General features: G+C 30.2%; 1 protein-coding gene and 1 pseudogene across 3 annotated transcripts; one reads left to right on the forward strand and one right to left on the reverse strand.

Annotated features, from left to right (window-relative positions):
* Positions 1–14,530: 14,530 nt before the first annotated feature.
* LOC124831558 (phosphoribosylglycinamide formyltransferase, chloroplastic-like) lies at positions 14,531–18,387 on the reverse strand. 3 transcript variants are annotated; one of them, XM_047305580.2, is made up of 7 exons: positions 18,150–18,387; positions 17,338–17,898; positions 17,004–17,115; positions 16,591–16,767; positions 16,347–16,493; positions 15,949–16,076; positions 14,531–15,839 (listed from the first exon to the last, which is right to left on the reverse strand). In XM_047305580.2, exons 2-6 carry the CDS (start codon positions 17,753–17,755, stop codon positions 15,953–15,955), a joined length of 978 nt encoding a protein of 325 aa, XP_047161536.1. In that variant the 5' UTR covers positions 17,756–17,898; positions 18,150–18,387; the 3' UTR covers positions 14,531–15,839; positions 15,949–15,952. The 3 variants fall into 3 exon arrangements, with proteins under 3 accessions (XP_047161536.1, XP_087951278.1, XP_087951273.1); XM_088095152.1 differs by having other exon boundaries at positions 16,367–16,493; positions 17,338–18,386; XM_088095147.1 differs by having other exon boundaries at positions 14,531–16,076; positions 17,338–18,387.
* Positions 18,388–21,995: 3,608 nt separating this feature from the next.
* Positions 21,996–23,057, forward strand: LOC148204646 (glutathione reductase, cytosolic pseudogene; annotated as a pseudogene).
* The last annotated feature ends 270 nt before the right edge of the window (positions 23,058–23,327 follow it).

Raw genomic sequence — 23,327 nt, forward strand, 5'->3', positions numbered from 1 at the left:
TAAATCAGTCTACACTATTTATTTTAAATTAATAATTATCTTTTTATTTGTATTTATAAAATCATGAAATATTCTAAGAATAAATCTTTATTTGAATAAGAATGTATCACCAAAAAAATTACAACAACACTTAAAATTAAAATACTTTTAAGAATTATTGTTTTTCATATATTTTAATTTATTTTTAGGTGATAATATCAACTCAAAATACTACTAAATACATAAATCAATTCACAATATATTATTGTTATTATTATTATTATATAAATCAATTGATCTAACAGTCACCCTTATAATTTGTTATCTAATAATTTTAACAAAATCAATCTACGATTTATTTTGTAATCATCACAAATCAATATATTTTTTACTTATTACTAGCTTTTTTTTAAGTTGTGAAATCATTTTTGTTTATCATTTTTTCTTTATTTTTAAATAAATTTTAATGTTATTTAAAATAATATATCAATAAATAAAAATAGCATTATATGATTGTAAAATTATTGAATTGTAAAAGATATCAATGAATAAAATTATCAATAAATAAAATTATAATTTTAAAAAATTAATTATAATACAATTTAGACCATTTATTGTGTCATTTAATTCTATAAGAATAAATGTACATCTTACAAATTAAAACGAGGGCTTTGATAGTAAATACAAATTTACAATAGTTTTTCTTTTTAAATTTTCTTCCTAAAAAATCACAGGAAAAGTTATTAAAATATGTATCATAGTTATAAAGCATATTGTAAAGCTATATCATAATATTTCTTCTATTTTTAGAGAGAGATTTGGCTGGAAGATTTCACACAAAATAAACTAATTAATTTAAGAGGAAGTAGTTTTGAGATTATTTATGTAATGCATCATATATTTGGTATTATTGTTAAGTATTAAATATTACAAAATAATGTATTTGTTTAGATATATATTTTGCACAAAATTGAATGAATTTTCACTATATATCTTTTATATACTCAATGATAAAATATTATAACCACTTTCTATTGATATACATAATTTTATAATAACAAACTTTTAAGATCATATAATTGTTATTGTTGAAATATATATCTCAAATTCAATTGTTTAGATATAGATAAGTGCAAAATTTGAAAATGAAATTCCAAAATATATCCTTTACATACAAGAAACGATAGAGTATATGCACTTTGTATGATATTATACAAAACCTTTTAATAACAAACTATGAAAACCATATATTTCTTGATTTTATGCACCAATAAAAGAATGATAGATATTTTGCAATCTAAAACTATTATGACATTAATCATGGAAACAACTGATCAAATTAATGACAGTGTTCTAGCATTGATTTCACTCAATCTATAAAAAAAGATGCAAAGTTAACATTGACCTGCACATAATTTTCAGTCATTACAAAATTAATTTCATTATTCCTGAATGATTTTATGTAAAAAAAACAAAAAAAAAACAGGAATATTTAAAGTCAAATTGTAATTGGTGAAATATTTAAAAAATAATTCTTAGCTATCTAGTAACACTTAGTCAAACTGAAACATTGATAATGTTGTTAAGAAATTTAAAAGTTTAACATCTTTTATTTTCTATGTTTTTCTTTTATTTATATCTGATTCAGTATAATTTTAAAAAAAATCAGTGTGTTATTTCACTTAGATAAAGCTTTCATATTTTTTTCATTTTTATCTTTAATATTAGAATAACTGCATTAAAAACAGCATGCTATTGTATTAACGTATATTAGTTCATCATCTTTAATGTTAATCTAAGAAAAGGATCGCTTTTAAAAATTACAAGATCACTTTAAATAAAAAAATATTACTATAAATATAAGGATAAAAATATTATTAAGCTTTAAAACAATAATATTAATAGGATCATTGTTAATGACTTTTTATCGAAGTAATAATTATAATTTTAAAGATTGATAATAAGTCAATATTGTTTAAAATATTTGTGTCTCTTTCTCAATGTATACATTCATTTTTATTTACAATGAGACAACTCATACTAAATTCAATTGTTAGAAAACATCAAATTATATATACTTACACCAATGTTTAATTATAACCAACTTTACATAACAATTTGTAAAGTAAAAAAAAAAACATGGTATGGAAATTAAATATAGCTAATATTGTCTTCAAATAGGTATTTGAAAAATTTAAGTCTAGAAATAAAAAAAAAAAATTGATGTGTGAAAGTTTAAAAACATGTGTTTTAAAATTTAACGAGTGTTTAGAATTGTAGAATTCTATTAGTTCAAAGTATGAATAGATTTTTTATAAACGAGTTGTTCAATGAAATATGACATGTTGAGAGTTAAGAGTTTTGAATTATCTTTAGCCATGATGCCATTGAAATTTTGATATATTGGATGGTTGATATTACATTGAAGTGAATAAAGTAATTGAATGATGATTAATATGATGGTTGATTGTTTTAGCATCTATAATTAGTAATTAGATTGAATTTAATATGTGTATCTAATATAAAGTTGTAGAGTCTTTTTTTGCAAAATTATACATATTTGTTGGACGAGCATGTGTTCAATAAATGAGCTTAAAGTAAAATATCACTTAATGATAATATGTTTATTAGATAAATTTAAAGTTAAAGAAACTATTTGTTCGTTATATAACCTTATATAATATCGTAATATTATTATTTCATGAGAAAATTTTGAAGTTCTAAAATATTGTTAAATTGAAAAGAAAAAGGTAACATTTAAAGAAATGATAAATTTGATAAAGTGATTATTTTAAAAAAAAATGAAAAAGTAAATTTGGAAAAGAAACGTGTACAACACAAAAAAATTCTTTTGTATATAGATATAGATGAAACATTTTATATTCTTCAAAATGTGTTTTTAATTTAGTCTCAGGTGATAACAATCATCTAAAAATATAATTAAATATATTAATTGATTTACACTATACATTATTATAACATAAATCAATTAGTCATGATAATTATAATTTATCATCCAATGATCCCCTCGTATAAAAATATTAAATTTAAAAATTCATCTTATAATACGAGAGATCAAAATCTTTTATTTTATTTATTTATATACTAATTGTAACACATCTTATAAAACTTGATTTAACTGGTTAAAACGAGTTCACTGCATAAATAATTATACATCAAAATCGTATTTAAACGATGTCAAATTCTTCATTAATTTTTTACCACCTAATATCCTACTCTATATAATTCAAACAATAAGTACCTTTCAATAGATTTTGTGTTTGGTATCTTCGAGTCAACATGTCATTCTTTATACATGATTTTATTTAATTAAATTTTAAAAAATTACGACAATTAAATGAAAACATATTATGGTATAAAAAAATACAATAAATTTATTTTTATTATTCATTTTATTCTGTTGATAAGTGTATCAAAAGTTAGTTTTTTAATCATTTGACACTTTTGGTTTATTTTCTATTTATATTTATTTTGATACAAGAAAAAAAATACTAACAAATTCATTTTATTATTCATTGTTGACAAATGTCTCAAAAGTTAAGTTTTTAGTTATTTAACATTTATATTTATTTTTTTGAGTTATATTATCATATAAAAAAATGTTTTTCTAAAAATTTGTTTCACTATTGTTTCCATTTCATTTGTTTTTAAATTTATTTACCATACAAGTAACAATATATTTAACTTTATCATTTAATATCTAATAAATTATTATTTTAGTTTTTAAATATAACTACTACTTTTTCAAATTTGATGATCTAAAAAATATCAAGTATAAAGTTCGAATTATATTGTTAATCAATTTAATAGATGACATGCATTTTTAAAATCTATTTAAATTTTATATTTTTTAAATAAATAAATCATTACTTAATCCAATGTGTGTTTTTAGACACATTTTAATCATCATTAAAAAAATTAATATACTTTTCAATATATATTTATTATTAAAAAATAATTTAAATTAAAAATATTAGCTCATTTTTCTCTATACTAATTTTTTTCATGCTTTGTTTTTATCCATTTATAATTTTTAATCACTTGATCATTTAATAAATTATTAAAGAATAATTTATATTAAAGTATTAATTATTTGTATACTATTTTTTTATTTTTAATCTTATCCTTTTTTATGGTTGGCATTTAATAAAGTTGAATTTTAAAAATTGTATTTTACTTTTATTTCTTAATGTAATATTATTTAAAAAAATAATATTTATTTATATTGTCATATAAAAATATTTCTCTCACATGAATTTTTTCTCTTAATCAACTTAAACTATGATATGCAATTCTAAAAGTTATTTTAAAAATTAGTTAATTTTTAAAATAAGAAAATACTTACTTTTTTTTTTAATTTGTGTTGTCAGACACATTTTAGTCACAATTAAAAGTTTTTATCTATTTTTTTTAATATACTTAATTAGGAATAACTTATATGTTTAAAATATTATTTTTCTTGTGTTATTTATTTCATTTCTAATTTTACCCTTTCATAATTTTTAATTACTTAATCATTTAATAAGTTATCAATGACTAACTTATACTTGAAGTATGAATTATTTTTTATACTATTTTTGAATATAATTTTTTATTACACTTAGATCAGACGAGTCTAGCAACACATACTAGACAAATCTAACAAAAATATCATGAGTCTAACAATATGTACATTATACAAGATTGTCAATGTATTTATTAAACAAGTTTAGCAATACACATTAGACACAAGTCATTCATATACTTATTAAACGATTATAACAATATACATTATACAAATTTTCCCCTACATAAAATTAAATGAGTCTATTAATCAACATTAGACAAATATGTTCATTTATTATTTTAATGAATATTGTAATATGTAACACCCTACTATTTTAAAGGGTATTACTGATAGTAGAGACTAAATTAATTTGATATCTCTTATAAACAATCAAACTTTATTTCATTTAATCCAAAGTACAATACCAAACTTACAAACTTTAAACAATATAGTCTTCACCATTGAAATTTCAACTTATAAGTTTTACACAACATAATCTTCCCCATACAAATTTATTCTTTTACAAAAACCCCTGAAAGTTTTTGCCCGCATCTCTCTCATCTCTAAGCTTGTTCAACCGCATCTGCAACATTATCTAATCACATATAACATGAGTTATATGATCATAGTACAAACAAATAAGGGTAAGCCAACCTTATCATAAAATCATTAAACTTGTAATAAAAATATTATAATCATGTATTTTTGCAATTGATAAAATATCATTATTCCGATGTCATTAATTCATCATTATCAAAGTCATCTTTCCCATTTCCATAAATCTTACAAGTGTACCATGCTTACTCATGAAGCCTTATGGTCAGACCGCTCTCTGCCTGCTTCCTTAAGCCTCACTTATATACTATGTCTTACTTTCTGAAGCCTTATGGTCAGACCCCTCTCTGCCTGCTTCTTTATAACTTACGAATCATATGTTTATGTCAAAGCCTTATGGTCAGACCACTTTCTGCCTGCTTTCATAAACCTCAGGTGTTACTTTGCTCATACCAAACTCTCATGGTATAACTCGAACATACTACTCCCGGTAGTAAACATCATTTCATAAGTAATGATTTCTCATATCCACTCCAACATTTCATAAAACCAACAATTCATACCCTCTTATCCACCTAACTCAATCATGTTCATTCTTTAATCAAGAATTTATAATAACCCGTTTTGGTATCAATAAATTAAACATATTACCATATATTATGCTTCATATTATAAACTCATTTTTGCCCATAACGAGTATAACTCAACATATTTTCACCAAACAAAGATCATGGATCAACCAAAATATATCAACATATCGTAGGAACTACATATTAAAGTCTGGGCTCAATGTAATAATAAATAAAATATATATGAAATTTTTACCATGATAATATTATGCATCTACAATCAACTTGTTTTATTTTATTTTCATCCTAGTAGAGATTTTTCTTTACTCCAATTGGTCACCGGAGAGGACCCAGATGTCTGAACGCATCAAACTCACCTTCGACGTCAGCACATATGACTAGTCACAACTGACTGGACCAGGCCAGGGCTGCTCTATGATCAGGGATGTGCCAACTCAGGTTTTTAAGGTTCCTCTATCCTACCAACAAAGGGAGGCCCTCAATAATTAATCAATTTATTTATTTAATTTATCTACCTTGTTGTCTTATGCTCTAAATCTAAAATGTCTAATTTTAATATTTTTACTTCATCTCACAACAACCTCAAACAGTATCTGTATATCTATTTAATACTCATATATAAGCAATTACAGAACCCTTACTCCAGACCTTCCAACAAGATCAATTTCAGCCAACAAACTCATTCAATAAATTCATCGCATCTCAACATGTACAATTTAACAGTTTCAGTTATAACACCCAATATAATAAAAGTCATAAAACAGTTTCGCAAGAGAACACCAGTTCAACATTCGTATATTTATAAATTCATACAAAAATAATTAGTTGCCCTTACCATCAAAATAATATTAATATAAAAATTCAGGGGAAACAAGAAGTTGAATCTGGCAGAGCCGGTTAGACAACTTCTCATCCTTCCACAAAGATGCAATAAAAAAAATAGATAAGACAATAAAATTTCTGGGGAAACAAGAAGTTGAATCTGGCAGAGCCGGTTAGACAACTTCTAATCCATCCAAAAATACAATATAATTAAATAACACGAACATTAACATGTCTGGGGAAACAAGAAGTTGAATCTGGCAGAGCCGGTTAGACAACTTCTAATCCATTCCAAAAATGCAATAAAATAAATAAGTAAAGCAATAAATAGTTTGGGGAAACAAGAAGTTGAATCTGGCAGAGGTTAGACAACTTCTAATCCTTCCAAAATACAATAAAAATAAATAAGGAAAGCAATAAAATGTTTGGGGAAATAAGAAATTGAATCTGGCAGAGCCGGTTAGACAATTTCTAATCCTTCCAAAATACAAAAATAAACAACTAATAACATACAAATGGCATAACATAATCAACATCACATTTTACAACTATCACACTTAGATATCAACACAAAAGCATACTCTCATTTAAATTCAAGATCATACAGAAACAAAATACTCCATATTCAAGATTTAAGATCAGACAAACGCAAAATATAGCATATTCAAGACTCAAGATAATACAAAGGGAAATACTCAAAGTTAGCTCCCCTTACCTCTATTCCAGACTTAGTTTCCTCTTCTCAAACCGTTCTCCGGAAACCTCCAGAATTTCCCCTCTTCAACTAGAATTTACTCCAACTCTCTTCTCTCACAATTTCTCTAGAATTTTGGTGTAAATTTCCAGCCTCCCCCCTTGGCTATTTATAGTAAAAAAATTTACTATTCATTTTTACTATTCATTTTTACTATTCATTTTTTTATTCATTTTACTATTACAAAAATAATTTTTTATTTGCAAATTGGTGAATTCTGATCTCAATGCTACGTGTAACACTTATCCTTTCCAAAATAATTTTTTTTTTTTTTTTTTTACTATTCACAATTTACTATTCACAATTTACTATTCACTAATTTTTTTTTTTTTTTTTTTTTTTTAAGTATCTAACAAATATTTTCAAGGATCTTACAATCTCCCCAACAACATTTATTTTCGTCCTCGAAAATTATTTATTTAAACAAAGACTATTTAACAAAAGATTACTTACAAAAGAGATATGGATTTTCGAAAACCATTGCTCTGATACCCAATAGTGTAATACCCCAATTTAGGCGTTACAATTTATTTTTCCACAAAAATACATATACAACTTTTCTTTAACAATTTTCAACACCAACAAAATATTAAGTGATTTATTACAACACAAGTCTTCTAAAATAAAATTTCACACAGTTCATAAACTTCTGAAATTTAAAATTCCACTTATCAAAGTGTTACAACTTCACCTTATCTGACTTACTTACCAAAGTAGTACAAACCAAGTTATTCTCTCTACTTATCAAAGTAGCACCGCAAGACATTATTGTCTACTTACCAAAGCAGTACGGTATAATTAATTTGCCTACTTACCAAAGTAGCATGAAACAAGATCTTCTGCCTACTTACCAAAGTAGCGCAACAAGACAATACTGTCTACTTACAAAGTAGCACAGTATAGTTAATCTGCCTACTTATCAAAGTAGCCCGATTTATATCATTCTCTTTATCTCTTCCTTCATCATCTCATCCTGCCTACTTATCAAAGTAGCACAAATTAACCAAATTACCTTTTTCAACATATTATTTATCGACAATCTGAACCAATCAAACTAATCAACAACATGTTTAGATTATATGGTAAGATTTTCAGTCCAATTCAACGGTTAATGAGGCAGAAATCATCAATTTTGTATAAATGATCCAAAAACATAAATTAAGCAATATTGAAATCCCTGAGAAGTTACGAAATTAATATCCCTAAATCGGTACCTCCGATCTAAAATCCGAACGGTCGAAGTATGTCCCTATCTGTTACGCGCTTCATACTAAAGTTTTCAAGTTAATCTAACGGTTTACTAAGTAGATATGAAGGTTTTACCGAGCTAACTCAGAGACAGAAATTTAAGTGGTTCTCGGTTAAACTCCAAATACGGAATGAATTCTTCTAAGCACAGACTTCTAATTCCAAATCTGAACGGTCAAGATCACCTATTATGTCTTATGAACTCCATACTAAAGTTTGGGCTCAATCTAACAGTAAATGGAATATACATGAAATTTTTACCAATATAACGTAAGAACAGAATTATAGTGTTCATCAAATATTTCAAACTTTCGAAATTTCTTTCTCTAAGCATACACCTTTAATTACAAATCCAATCGGTCACAATGTATTAATATGTCTTAGGGATTCTATATCAAATGTTGAGGTTGATCTAACGGTCAAATAGGTCAGAATTCTATATTTTACTGAGACAACTTAGTAACAGAACTACAGGGGTAACTAATTTACTCAAACTTACAGGATTTATTTCTCCCAGTGCAGACTTCTATTTTCAAATCCGAACAGTCAAAGTTTAGTAATATGTCTTAGGATTCACATATTAAAATTTTAGCTAAATCCAACGGTAAAAACAATTAATAGAAATTTATCACCACAGTAACTCGAAAATAAGAAATTATAATCATGAAAACCAAATTTTACACAAGTCAATATATAACTACCATTACCAATTTTTTTTTTTTTTTTTTTTTTTTTTTTTAACATATTCATATTCATGATCATAACAATAAAGGATTAGCTCCCCTTCATCAAAGTCAAGCAATTGGAACCATATTTCTAACTACAAAATTCTAGAAATCAAGTTGAGTTAGCTCCCCTTACCTCTTGAAGGCTCAAACACCTTAAACTCTTCTTCAAAGAGAGCAACTCATCTCCTCCTTGCTAGACCAAGTCAGCCTCCACACTTAGGACACTTAGGATTTCGTTCACCTCCCACCAAGGACCTCTCTACTCTCCTCCAAAACTCCAAATCTGATTTGGAATTAAAAGAAGATGCCTTAGACAACTAAGGACCCATGCACTTGGCACTTAACAATAATAAACAACCAATGGACCATTCTAAACCATTTTCCAGCCCTAAAACATGGTAGGAAAGTCTCCAAAGGGTCCCAAAATGTTCTCCTAGTGCAGAACACAACCTACTCACTCCAAAAAGTTGCAACATGTAAAAAAAATACACCTAAAATTAAGGTTGGACGCTAGCCCCTAGATAGCAAAACTGTCACGTTTTCCCCAGCTCGGTTAGACCCCTTCCCGAAGTCCAAAATATGCGTATGAGTAGTCAAATTGAAGCTCTTTGAGTCTAGTTTCCAATAAAATAAGAATCAACTCAATTGATATTTTACTAAGAATAATAATTTCACTCCCCAGAGTCCCAAAATATTTTCGAAAACCATTGCTCTGATACCAAAATGTAACACCCTACTATTTTAAAGGGTATTACTGATAGTAGAGACTAAATTAATTTGATATCTCTTATAAACAATCAAACTTTATTTCATTTAATCCAAAGTACAATACCAAACTTACAAACTTTAAACAATATAGTCTTCACCATTGAAATTTCAACTTATAAGTTTTACACAACATAATCTTCCCCATACAAATTTATTCTTTTACAAAAACCCCTGAAAGTTTTTGCCCGCATCTCTCTCATCTCTAAGCTTGTTCAACCGCATCTGCAACATTATCTAATCACATATAACATGAGTTATATGATCATAGTACAAACAAATAAGGGTAAGCCAACCTTATCATAAAATCATTAAACTTGTAATAAAAATATTATAATCATGTATTTTTGCAATTGATAAAATATCATTATTCCGATGTCATTAATTCATCATTATCAAAGTCATCTTTCCCATTTCCATAAATCTTACAAGTGTACCATGCTTACTCATGAAGCCTTATGGTCAGACCGCTCTCTGCCTGCTTCCTTAAGCCTCACTTATATACTATGTCTTACTTTCTGAAGCCTTATGGTCAGACCCCTCTCTGCCTGCTTCTTTATAACTTACGAATCATATGTTTATGTCAAAGCCTTATGGTCAGACCACTTTCTGCCTGCTTTCATAAACCTCAGGTGTTACTTTGCTCATACCAAACTCTCATGGTATAACTCGAACATACTACTCCCGGTAGTAAACATCATTTCATAAGTAATGATTTCTCATATCCACTCCAACATTTCATAAAACCAACAATTCATACCCTCTTATCCACCTAACTCAATCATGTTCATTCTTTAATCAAGAATTTATAATAACCCGTTTTGGTATCAATAAATTAAACATATTACCATATATTATGCTTCATATTATAAACTCATTTTTGCCCATAACGAGTATAACTCAACATATTTTCACCAAACAAAGATCATGGATCAACCAAAATATATCAACATATCGTAGGAACTACATATTAAAGTCTGGGCTCAATGTAATAATAAATAAAATATATATGAAATTTTTACCATGATAATATTATGCATCTACAATCAACTTGTTTTATTTTATTTTCATCCTAGTAGAGATTTTTCTTTACTCCAATTGGTCACCGGAGAGGACCCAGATGTCTGAACGCATCAAACTCACCTTCGACGTCAGCACATATGACTAGTCACAACTGACTGGACCAGGCCAGGGCTGCTCTATGATCAGGGATGTGCCAACTCAGGTTTTTAAGGTTCCTCTATCCTACCAACAAAGGGAGGCCCTCAATAATTAATCAATTTATTTATTTAATTTATCTACCTTGTTGTCTTATGCTCTAAATCTAAAATGTCTAATTTTAATATTTTTACTTCATCTCACAACAACCTCAAACAGTATCTGTATATCTATTTAATACTCATATATAAGCAATTACAGAACCCTTACTCCAGACCTTCCAACAAGATCAATTTCAGCCAACAAACTCATTCAATAAATTCATCGCATCTCAACATGTACAATTTAACAGTTTCAGTTATAACACCCAATATAATAAAAGTCATAAAACAGTTTCGCAAGAGAACACCAGTTCAACATTCGTATATTTATAAATTCATACAAAAATAATTAGTTGCCCTTACCATCAAAATAATATTAATATAAAAATTCAGGGGAAACAAGAAGTTGAATCTGGCAGAGCCGGTTAGACAACTTCTCATCCTTCCACAAAGATGCAATAAAAAAAATAGATAAGACAATAAAATTTCTGGGGAAACAAGAAGTTGAATCTGGCAGAGCCGATTAGACAACTTCTAATCCATCCAAAAATACAATATAATTAAATAACACGAACATTAACATGTCTGGGGAAACAAGAAGTTGAATCTGGCAGAGCCGGTTAGACAACTTCTAATCCATTCCAAAAATGCAATAAAATAAATAAGTAAAGCAATAAATAGTTTGGGGAAACAAGAAGTTGAATCTGGCAGAGGTTAGACAACTTCTAATCCTTCCAAAATACAATAAAAATAAATAAGGAAAGCAATAAAATGTTTGGGGAAATAAGAAATTGAATCTGGCAGAGCCGGTTAGACAATTTCTAATCCTTCCAAAATACAAAAATAAACAACTAATAACATACAAATGGCATAACATAATCAACATCACATTTTACAACTATCACACTTAGATATCAACACAAAAGCATACTCTCATTTAAATTCAAGATCATACAGAAACAAAATACTCCATATTCAAGATTTAAGATCAGACAAACGCAAAATATAGCATATTCAAGACTCAAGATAATACAAAGGGAAATACTCAAAGTTAGCTCCCCTTACCTCTATTCCAGACTTAGTTTCCTCTTCTCAAACCGTTCTCCGGAAACCTCCAGAATTTCCCCTCTTCAACTAGAATTTACTCCAACTCTCTTCTCTCACAATTTCTCTAGAATTTTGGTGTAAATTTCCAGCCTCCCCCCTTGGCTATTTATAGTAAAAAAATTTACTATTCATTTTTACTATTCATTTTTACTATTCATTTTTTTATTCATTTTACTATTACAAAAATAATTTTTTATTTGCAAATTGGTGAATTCTGATCTCAATGCTACGTGTAACACTTATCCTTTCCAAAATAATTTTTTTTTTTTTTTTTTTTAAGTATCTAACAAATATTTTCAAGGATCTTACATAATACACACTAGACAGGTTTATTCATACATTGATTACATGAGTATAGAAAAAAATATTACACATGTCTAACAATACATATTAACGAGTTTGTCCATATACTGATTAAATATAAGTATAACAATACATATTAAATGAGTCATTTTATACATTGATTAGATGAGTTTAAAAATACACATTAGACGAATACGTCGATACACTAATTAGATAAATCTAACAATATTATACATGTCTAACAATACATATTAACTAGTTTGTCCATATACTGATTAAATAAGTATAACAACAAATATTAAATGAGTTATTTTATACATTGATTAGATGAGTCTAAAAATACACATTAGACGAACATGTCTATATACTAACTAGATAAATCTAACAATATACATTACATGTCATACACATATTAAATGAGTATATTATTAGACGAATCAATCCATTAAATTATTAAACGAGTTTTGCAATATACATTCTACAAGTTTGTATAAATACTAATTAGACTAATTAAACAATATACATTAAAGGAATGTATCCATATATTGATTAGACAAGTTTAAGAGCACATATTAAATAAGTTTGGCAATGCATTGATTAGATGAGTCTAACAATTAACATTACATCAATCTATTTATCAATAATTTATATTTTTAACGAGTCAATTCTACAAATTTTTGTATATCCTTCTATTTTTACACATGTTTTATCTTTTATATTTTATAAAATTCACTATTTATATTTTTATAGACATAATAACGGTTTATATTTTTATAGACATAATGATTTTTAAACCTATACATTATTTTTAAGATAAATTGTATTTCAAACTTAATTATAAACTTAAAAATATTTATTATCTTAATCTCTATTAATAAAACCACGTACCAAACATCAACCATCTTAGACACGTGTTTCAAACTAATTGTCATTAAAAGTCTTAACATTGATGTGCAGAACACATCAGTATAGTAATTAGGTAAGGTAAAATTTAAGGTTTAATTAAAATTTAAGTTTTTAATAAATTTGGAAAATTCTAATTAAGTTCTTATTGAATTTTCTTGTTTATTAATTTTTAAAAAATTTACATTCTTTTAATTGAGTTCTAAAGTTAGATTTTTTTTATGATGTAATGTGACACTATTGCAACATAATATTTTGTTGCAATCTCAATATAATATTTGTAGTATTTAACGAAAATTGTTTTTAAAATTAATCAAAATTAAAAAATTAAAAATATAATTTTATAGTTATATATTTTTATAATTTCTTAATTTCATAATTTTGTAATTTTACAATTTTAATATTTTGTAGTTTTATAATTTTATACTTTTATAACATTTTTTTAGAATACCTCCGTTGTTGTTGCATATAATATGAAAAAGATGACCAAGACCAGAAAACCCACATCCCGACAATATCTCAATCTTGATCGAATCAATGTCGTTCAAAATCAAAATTGAGTTAAATAAAAATTTGAAAATATATAAAAAATAATCTTAATTTTAAAGTGAATTTTAAAATTGTCTAATTTTAAACTTTAATAAAATTTTAAAGTTTAATTTCTTTAAAAGTTTCTTATTCAAACATATTTTGCCATAAAACATTTAAATCTCTTAACAAATGAATTGCCATAGTAAAATCTCAATCCAAACACACTATCAATGTTGACTATTTTTATAAGAGAAATTTTCTTTTTGTAGCTTAAATTTCAAAATGCCTATTTTACCTTTTGATTCTCAAAATGTAGAATCTTTTTTAATTATGTAATCTAGAATTTGAAAAACTATTTTAAATTATAGAATTTAAATTATTAATATAATGTTAGAAATTAACTTTTAGATTCCACCATCTACAGTCAATTTTTAACATAAATTATTAATTATACAGTGTATAATTCAATAGTCCAAATTATATTAGGAAATACACAATTCAGAAAATTTGTAGCAGCAAGTCAGTATTTGGTACTGTAGAATCTGGAAACAATCCCATAGTTGCTTCAAATATAAGGAGAACGAAGAAGGAATATCATAGGTCATGGTTTGGCTTACTTTGCATCCCTGATTCCCAGTCTCTTCTTCTTCCTCTCTTCCGTCAACCTCAATTGAACGACTGAATGAAGTCGCTACCGGAACATTGGTAGTTCCAGGAAACTGAAGTGGTTAAGGTGGTGTTGGACGTACTTGGTTTCTTGGTGAAGTTGCAGTGAGGAATGCTTCAACGCTAGTGATTGTGCTGAGTAAGAGACCATGATAATGACAGCAACACATAACACAGGCTTGCTGAATGGAAATATGTGGTGGGGATTATGGAAGCATTGTAAAATATCTTTTAGATTATGAATCCGGACTCTACGATTCAGAAATGTGATTTTCCTACAATCAATTATATAAATGCTTTGTTTGCCAATATGAATATTCCACATCCTCCTACAGAAGGGGAAAATAGTTGTTTGAATTTAAATCCCCTATGGCAAACCAACTATTCTAAGTTGCAAAGCTTCTACATGTATTCTTCTAACATTTCCTAACTTCCTTCCTGTGCTCACTTACAATTTTTATTGGTTAACGTTTATCTTGGCTATTGTGATCTCGTTTTAACAGTGTCACTTATATTTAGCACTTTTTTTTTTGAAAATGCAAAAATAACATTATATGACAACCTTCCAAAGTAATATTATTCAAAGTTTAATTTGGGTTACCTTTAACAGTCTTCAAATCAAGTATAGCAGGAGAATACTTGTGAATAAATGGGTAGCAAAGAACTGATGCATAGCAGTAAAAGCTTTGGCATTCAGAAACAGTTCAATCACAGACTAAATATTTAGAAATTAAAAAAATATCTTATGGCACATCAAATTTCTTATCCAAATAGTATAGTAGATAATTTCTTTATTAAGGAGAAAAATCATGATATGTTAATGGAAACCTGTGCAAGGAATGAAAGACTCCAAAAATATGCTCTGTGACCCGATATTAGAATCCACCGAGAGCATATAACAGTTTATGCAGATCAGATCAGGAGATAAGTTTGTCACTTCTTGCTTATTATATGTCTCCTTAGAGATGTGACATGAGTGCACCGAAAATTACCTACCTAATAGTTACAACATTAACTACAACAGCTTTGGGGTAAATGTGAAGTTTTCACAACCAAAATTCCCTATAACAGAAATAAAAGTCCCATCAGATGCAAAACTTCATCATAGTAAAAAGATTTAGTATACAAAAACCTTTTACAGCACTCAAAGAAATGTAAAAGAGTATCATACCATATCAATGATAATCAGTGAAACTCATTGGGGTTTTCTCTGCTTTGGATGAGAGGAACACCATCTTCCCTCCAAATGACACGATCTTCACATAAAGCCTCCACCACATCAACATATAATTGATGCTCCTAAGTTTAAAAAATAAATAAGTAAACAGTAATCAACTGAGTCCACTTTGATTGATAGGAAGCAAATAACTAAACTACTCTAAAATTTAGTAATGAAAGCTAAAAAAAAGATAAACCTAAACATTGATATTTATCATTCCTTTGATAGGTGAGAGGAAGACACTTGTACAACCAAAGAGACACTAACAACTAAATGATGACCCTACAAGTGCATCATCTCATTTTAGGAAATTAAAATATAAACTAAATATCATGAATATTATTTCTAACATGATATAGTCTGCCATTACTTCGTTGAGAACCCTTGCAGCCAACTCTTCTGCAGTATCATTAGCAAGCACAGGGACCACACGCTGTGCAAGGATACGCCCTGTGTCATAGTGTTCGTCAACAAAATGAATGGTAGGACCTGAAAACCTGACCACCACAGAAAAATGAAGCACAGAAATGGTATCAAGAACCAAATACAATAATGTTTCACTGAAATGCTTGAGATATTTCGTGAGATGTATACCTTGCTCCAGAAGCAATGACTGCTTTATGAACCTTAATGCCATAATAGCCCTTGCCGCCAAAAGCTGGAAGAAGTGATGGATGAATGTTGAATATAGATCTTTCATAAGCTCGGATCAATTCCACTGGTATCAGTTTGAGGTATCCGGCTAAAAGAACAAAATCTACCTCGAATTTCCTGATTAAAAATGTATTATATGTTAATAATCTAACCTCTTCATGAAGCAGATTGAAAGTGATCCTTTGTCTCCTTTCACAGATTTTGCCATATTTGAGTCACACTGATTTCTTTATTTGTGTTTCAGCTTTGCAAAGAATCCACACATCAGGTTCAGTAAAAAAAAATAAAGACCCTGAACCCTGAAGTCTAAAGTTAAATACAATTACAGGAAACCAATTAAAGAAGCATCAAACCTTAGTGTATCAACAAGGTCACTGGGAGATAACCCTTTTGGTTCATTCTTTGCTTTAGGGAACAATATAACTGGTATACCATTATTTTTTGCATACTCTGCACCTCCACACTCTGTAAAATATGAAACAAGAAACAATTTTAGTAGACCAAGGCTCATACAACACAAGGAAGTTTAGCAAGCATGCAACCCTAATCCAATTATCCAGTGATTACTATAAGCTAAGATTGAAGGAGATAGATACGCTTCTAGGAAAAGCAGGAATTTAGCTAAGCTAAATGATGACACAAAAGGGAAAAAAATGAAAGTAAAATGATATTAATATAGATAATTACCACTTTTATTTGTGACCAATACAGTAACATCTCCATGAAGAGATCCCCTTTTAGAAGCCTCGTGAATTGATCTGAAGTTTGATCCTCCGCCAGACACGAAAACTGCTAGCTTTTTCCTTCTCACTATGACCTGAGCCCTCACCTCATGGTCCTCCTCTAGGTCTGCAGTACTACTACTCTTGCTACCCCGTATTCTCCAAGAATTAGAACAAATTTCTTTGTGCACAAAGCTGACAGCATGTAAAGCTCCAGTAGGGAAGCCAAGATTCTGAGACTGGAGAAAAGGGTATGACGATAAAGAGTCTAGAGGAGCGAAATTTAAAGAGAACGGTTGCTTCACCATTGGAATTGATGGAGCTAGTGATGATTTTGGGCAAAATATGGAAATAATCTGTTGAGCTTCCATGGAAAAATTCATATAAACAGAGGTCTATTATAGTATTTGATGCTGTTGGCGACGTTGAAAAGTTGAGGTAAGGAATAGGTAAAGCTGATTGAAGGGGACGAATGAAACAACACAATTACAATCTTCACGACAGCGCTATGTATCAAGAACCATGTCTAAACTTCCAATGCATCACAAAGAAACTCACACCAATTAGCAACTATTGGCAATAAGAAAGCCAAGAAAAAAACAAAAGTTATCGTGTGAAAGCACCCAAAATAAGAATCCTTTTTAGAACAACTCCAATGCGGTTGCTTATACAAACCCAAAAAATATAAACAGAATCTAAAATCACAAGCATTGTTCCAGATATCAAATACACCATCCAAAATCAGCAGCAACAACTGTATGTGGGCAATAAAAAAACCTTTTGGTGCCGCTTGCAATGTTGTTAAACTCGCGAGTGAGATCGTAAACTCGCACGATCATGCGAGTTTTCACTCCCCGATCCTTATTCCGAAACCCAATCACTATACAATGAGCAAATCCATGCGGAGAGCTTCTTCGCCGGGGGCGACGTCAATGGCGGGTGGTAACTTCCGACTTCGAGTAAAGGGACAAAGCTATTGGGTTTAAACGACCGGATGAAAGAGAGAATCTTTTTGTCAGCCTTTATTAATAATAATGTGAGGGGAGAATTTGTAAAACGTTTTATTATTACTTTTTTAATTTTTAGTTTGGTTTCATGGCACTCAACCAATCACATGATTTCGTGTGTTAACGATGACATTGAGTATTGATTGAGTAGAAGGTAAATCAGCATACACTAATTATTTAAAATTAATAAAGAGAATTTCATAATTATTCCCTTTTATTTTTATTTGTAAAAACATTAAATATTATAAGCATAAATACTCAATCTATAGATCACTTTGTTGTGAATTTATTAGTGATTTTTTTATGTCAAACACACAAGAAAGGGTTAGAGGAAATATAAAAAAAAAACTTTAGAAAAAGTTTTTGTAGAGATGATAATTTTTATAAAATGAAAGTAAAAATGATTTATGAACCATTTATCCAACCCGTTTTAAAAAATATATTATGGATAATAATTTTTATCCACGTTCATTTTAAAGTTTCATCCATTCTAGTTCAATACTATTTACTTTCTCTTTGATAAACGAAATAACTTTATTTTATTATTTAAACATATTTGAAAAAACAAATGGAAATAACTAAATAAATTATGACATTATAAAGGCCTATGACCAGGCCAGTTAAAAAGGAGTAAAAAATTACACTTTCACAAAAATAAATTAAAATTCAATACTTACATTTATATCATAAAAAGTATAAAACTTTTAGAGAGAAATAATCTTTCTGTAAATCCAATTCTAATTAATCATAACTATTCTATGTTTCTTTATATTATGGTAAAATATGTTGCTGAAAAATAAATGAAATAAAAATAATGAGTTACAAGTGACTTAGTAAAGTGAGAAAGAGATGTTGTGGGATTTTTTATATATTTATTTTACATCATGCAACAACAAAAAAATCATTTTTTTTATTTATTCTTCATGTTTATTCTCTAGTATTTGCAATACTATTTAAAAACAAATATGAGTAACGTCCCAAATTATATAAAATTATTCTCTAATATTTACAATACTATTTAAAAACAAATATGTGTAACATCTCAAATTATATAGAATTATATAATCTAGCAGTCCACATTTTAATATAATAGAACAATTAGAAGAAGACTTGTAAATAAAGTCATAAGGTTACACTCATTTCAAAATGGTTTTAAATTTAAAACTTTAACACCATAAAATATTTCAAAATAAGCAGAAACCTATGGATCTTAACTAGGCTAAGCAGCGGTGTCATCTCCCTCCAAGGCCTGCTCCAAAGCACCTCATCTACCTCTACTCACATCCAAATGGATTATCATTGCAACAGAAAACACACACAAACAAAAGACAAACACAAGCAGAAGGGTGAGCTAGATATACAAAAATCATGTTATAACAATCTCACACAACATGCAAGTTTAGTTCATATATACTGGATCACTTAACACAACTTGTTACACTTTAAACTTGACTCGTTCGGACTTAGAATGATAGTCGGGCTATGGTGGGTTTTGTACTAATGGTGGCTTATGATACTTGAGTTCCCCACCCTACCACACTCACGAGGTTAGCCTGTTCCGGGCCTTGAGGCGTACTGGAAGCCCCCAAGACTAAGACCTCTTGCCACTCCTCACCACATGGTCCTATCCTCTCTACGTGAGAAGAAAGACCATTGGAGTTTCAGGATGACCCCCAAGACTGAGCTCCTACTTTCATTCTAAACAATTAAGGGAACCACCATGAATCTTCTCCTTGAAGATCATGGAATTACGTCCATCAACCATACTTTTAAAACCACATACTTTGAATCACCAATCATACCTTTGAATCACACACACTTTCATTTTAACAGTATACAACATGTTTGAATCCCATCATACAATATAATATGCTCCAACACATACTTCACAAACCATACAACACTGAACTCTATGTGAAACAATATAAAAGAGAAGATAGAGAATAAAACCCTGAACGTTTCATACAATGCTCACTATTTGCAAGGCGAGACAAGATGGTCTCGCACAACGCATTCCCCTAATTCGCCATGCGAATTAACTCACAGCGTGCATCAGACTTTCAACCTCTCGCATAATGCACCCAAGTCGCTATGCGAGAGCCTAGACAAATACCAACCCCCTAAAACTCTCGCTTTGCGCCCAATTTGTCTTTCGAATTAAATTGGCAGTGGCTTCAAGTCACCTCCAGTCGTATAGTGACCAAATTCGCTATGTTAATCGCCAGACATAGAGCATCACCCTCCAATCATTCGCACAACGCACCAGCTCGCACAACGAATGACTCAAACAGAGAACACCCTCTGCAGGGACTCGCTATGCGAGACAACTCGCATAGCGACTCTGCATCATCTGCAGAACGCAAATTCTGCAGAATCATGCACTCACACCAGCCCTTACCATTTCTAGGCCATTTCTCCAATTTCTAACACCCTTAATTCATGTTTTACACCTAATTAAACTTGTCTAGATGTTCCTAAACCCTTATAATACAATTTTAAGGTAATTACAACTCAACTTTTACTCCTCAACATCAATTATCACCACTTGAGGATTCCAAACCCAATTCTAACACTTTACACTTATTTGTACCACTTTGGTGACTCAAACAAGTCACAATACACTTGTTAAGACTGTCCCAACAAACCACACTAGCCCCTGACCTCTAATTCTCAGAATCGCTACCTCACTTCCTCTATAATAACCTAAAACACTACCAATCCTCTTTACTTTCAACATAACAGCTGCTATCTTGGTGTCAACACCCAATTTCGTCCGGATGACTAAATAATATAGGTTTTTCTTTTTTTTATTTTTATTGCATCTTATTTTATTTTATGTTTTTTATGAATTTTATTATTTTATTTTGTTTTTTGTATTTCATTTGATTTTTCATATAAGTATTTTAAAAAAGAAAGCAAAAAGAAAAAAAAGGAAAAAAGGAAAAAATGGTTACTCCCTCACACTCACGGACAACAGCTTCAGCACGCCCATCACGGCCCACACTTGGATGCACGGTCCAGCAAGCACACGGACAGCAGATCCAGTAACAACACGCTTCCAGCAGCTTGGGAGGACAGCAGCAAACGCATCACGGGTCCAGCATCCCATACTGGTGGCATCCAGTAATTGGTAGCTTCAGCACGGCCCAACAAAAGCAGTCCAGCTGATGCCACGTCCAGGAGCAATTGGACACACTGGCAGCAGGAATTGGGCTGGACACGTTGGCAGCAGAGGGGCACAAAAGCAAGTCCTGGAATTGGCAATAAGGAGGGTTACGTTCAGCCGCAACCTAGAGAGGGGGGACCACCCAAGGGGACACCTTCATCACCCATCCCTAGAACCAGGAGGTTTTTAGAGTGATGTAAGGTAGAGAAAGAAAAAAAGGAAGAACGGAGAGGGAGATATGGAAGGCTACCGTTGAAGAGAGAATGCCCATTTGATTTTGGCTGGAAGCAGCAGCAGCATGTGGAAATGGAAGTAGGTCCTGGACTTTGGAAGGATAGACGTGGAGGATGACCCTGCCGACACCTGCAAACACATTTTTTTTCTTTGTTTCTCCTTAGTATATATATATATATACATACATATATATACTCTCTGCATAATCTTGTTCTGATTGGTTTCTTCATTAACAAACCTAGTTACTCTCCTATTGCAACGACGCAGATTTAGTTCAACTTTTTCGATAGCGATGGCCAGGAAGATGCTTATCGACGGTGAGGCTGAATCGGTTCCAGGTGTAGAACAAGGGACGCATTTTGACTTTGACTTGTTTATTATTGGGACTGGAAGTGGTGGTGTTCGTGCTACTAGATTTTTATCGAATTACGGAGCTAAGGTGGGGATTTGTGAGCTTCCGTTTAATGCCATTAGCTCAGAAACAATTGGAGGAGTTGGTGGAACGTGTGTTATTCGTGGTTGTGTTCCCAAAAAGATTTTGGTCTATGGAGCATCTTTTGGAGGTGAACTCGAGGATGCCAGGAATTATGGGTGGGAATTGAGTGAGAAAGTTGACTTCAATTGGAAGAAGCTCTTGCAAAAGAAGACAGATGAAATAAACAGATTAAATGGAATTTACAAGAGGCTGTTATCCAATGCGGGGGTTAAATTATTTGAAGGCGAGGCAAAGATAGTTGGTCCAAATGAGGTTGAGGTGACACAATTGGATGGCACAAAACTGTCTTACTCTGCTAAGCACATATTGATTGCAACTGGTAGCAAGGCTCAACGTCCAAATATTCCAGGACAGAGAGACGAGAGAGAAAGGCAGTGGCGCTGCGGTTGGAAACGGTTCCGGTGGCGTTTGGGGTTGCCGCCGACGCCAAGACTGGAAGAGGTGGTGGCGCGGTGGTCGATTTCGATGGAGGCGGCGGCGCATGTGCGTTGGAGGACGAGGCACGTCCCTCCTTTGGCTGGCTCGTTTGGGAGAGAGACTTTAGGTCTTAGGATTTCTGATGTGGGAACGAAAAGAGGCTTTGGGCCAGACAAGCAAATACCCAATGGCACCCCCAAATTTTGTCCTTACACCCAAATACAAAGTTGGAGAAAAGGGTTTTGGTCCAAATTAAAGAGCCTCAATTTCACTCCACACCTCTGGTTTTTATTTCTGTACCCCTATTCATGTTGGGCTTTTCTCTTGCTTTATTTTTATGCTTTTGTTTTCTTTTTATTAGTTAGTTTTTTATTGCATGTAACCCCTTTATGATAGTCCACGCGCTTTTGTTTTTATTTATATCGGTTAGACTTGTTTGTTTTATTCTCCATAAAAATTACAAAAAATATTTTGAAAAGGTTTAAGCACACGTGCGACCGCTCGCGTAGGCCTTGTGCTGAAAATCTTTTCCCTTTCTTTTACAAAAGTTAAAAATCAAATAAAAATATTTTGAAAAGGTTTAAGCACACGTGCGACCGCTCGCGTAGGCCTTGTGCTGAAAATCTTTTCCCTTT

The sequence above is a fragment of the Vigna umbellata genome, chromosome 1 (assembly GCF_029865625.1).
Source record: "Vigna umbellata cultivar VRB3 chromosome 1, Vumbellata_1.0, whole genome shotgun sequence".
Classification (NCBI taxonomy): Eukaryota; Viridiplantae; Streptophyta; class Magnoliopsida; order Fabales; family Fabaceae; genus Vigna; species Vigna umbellata.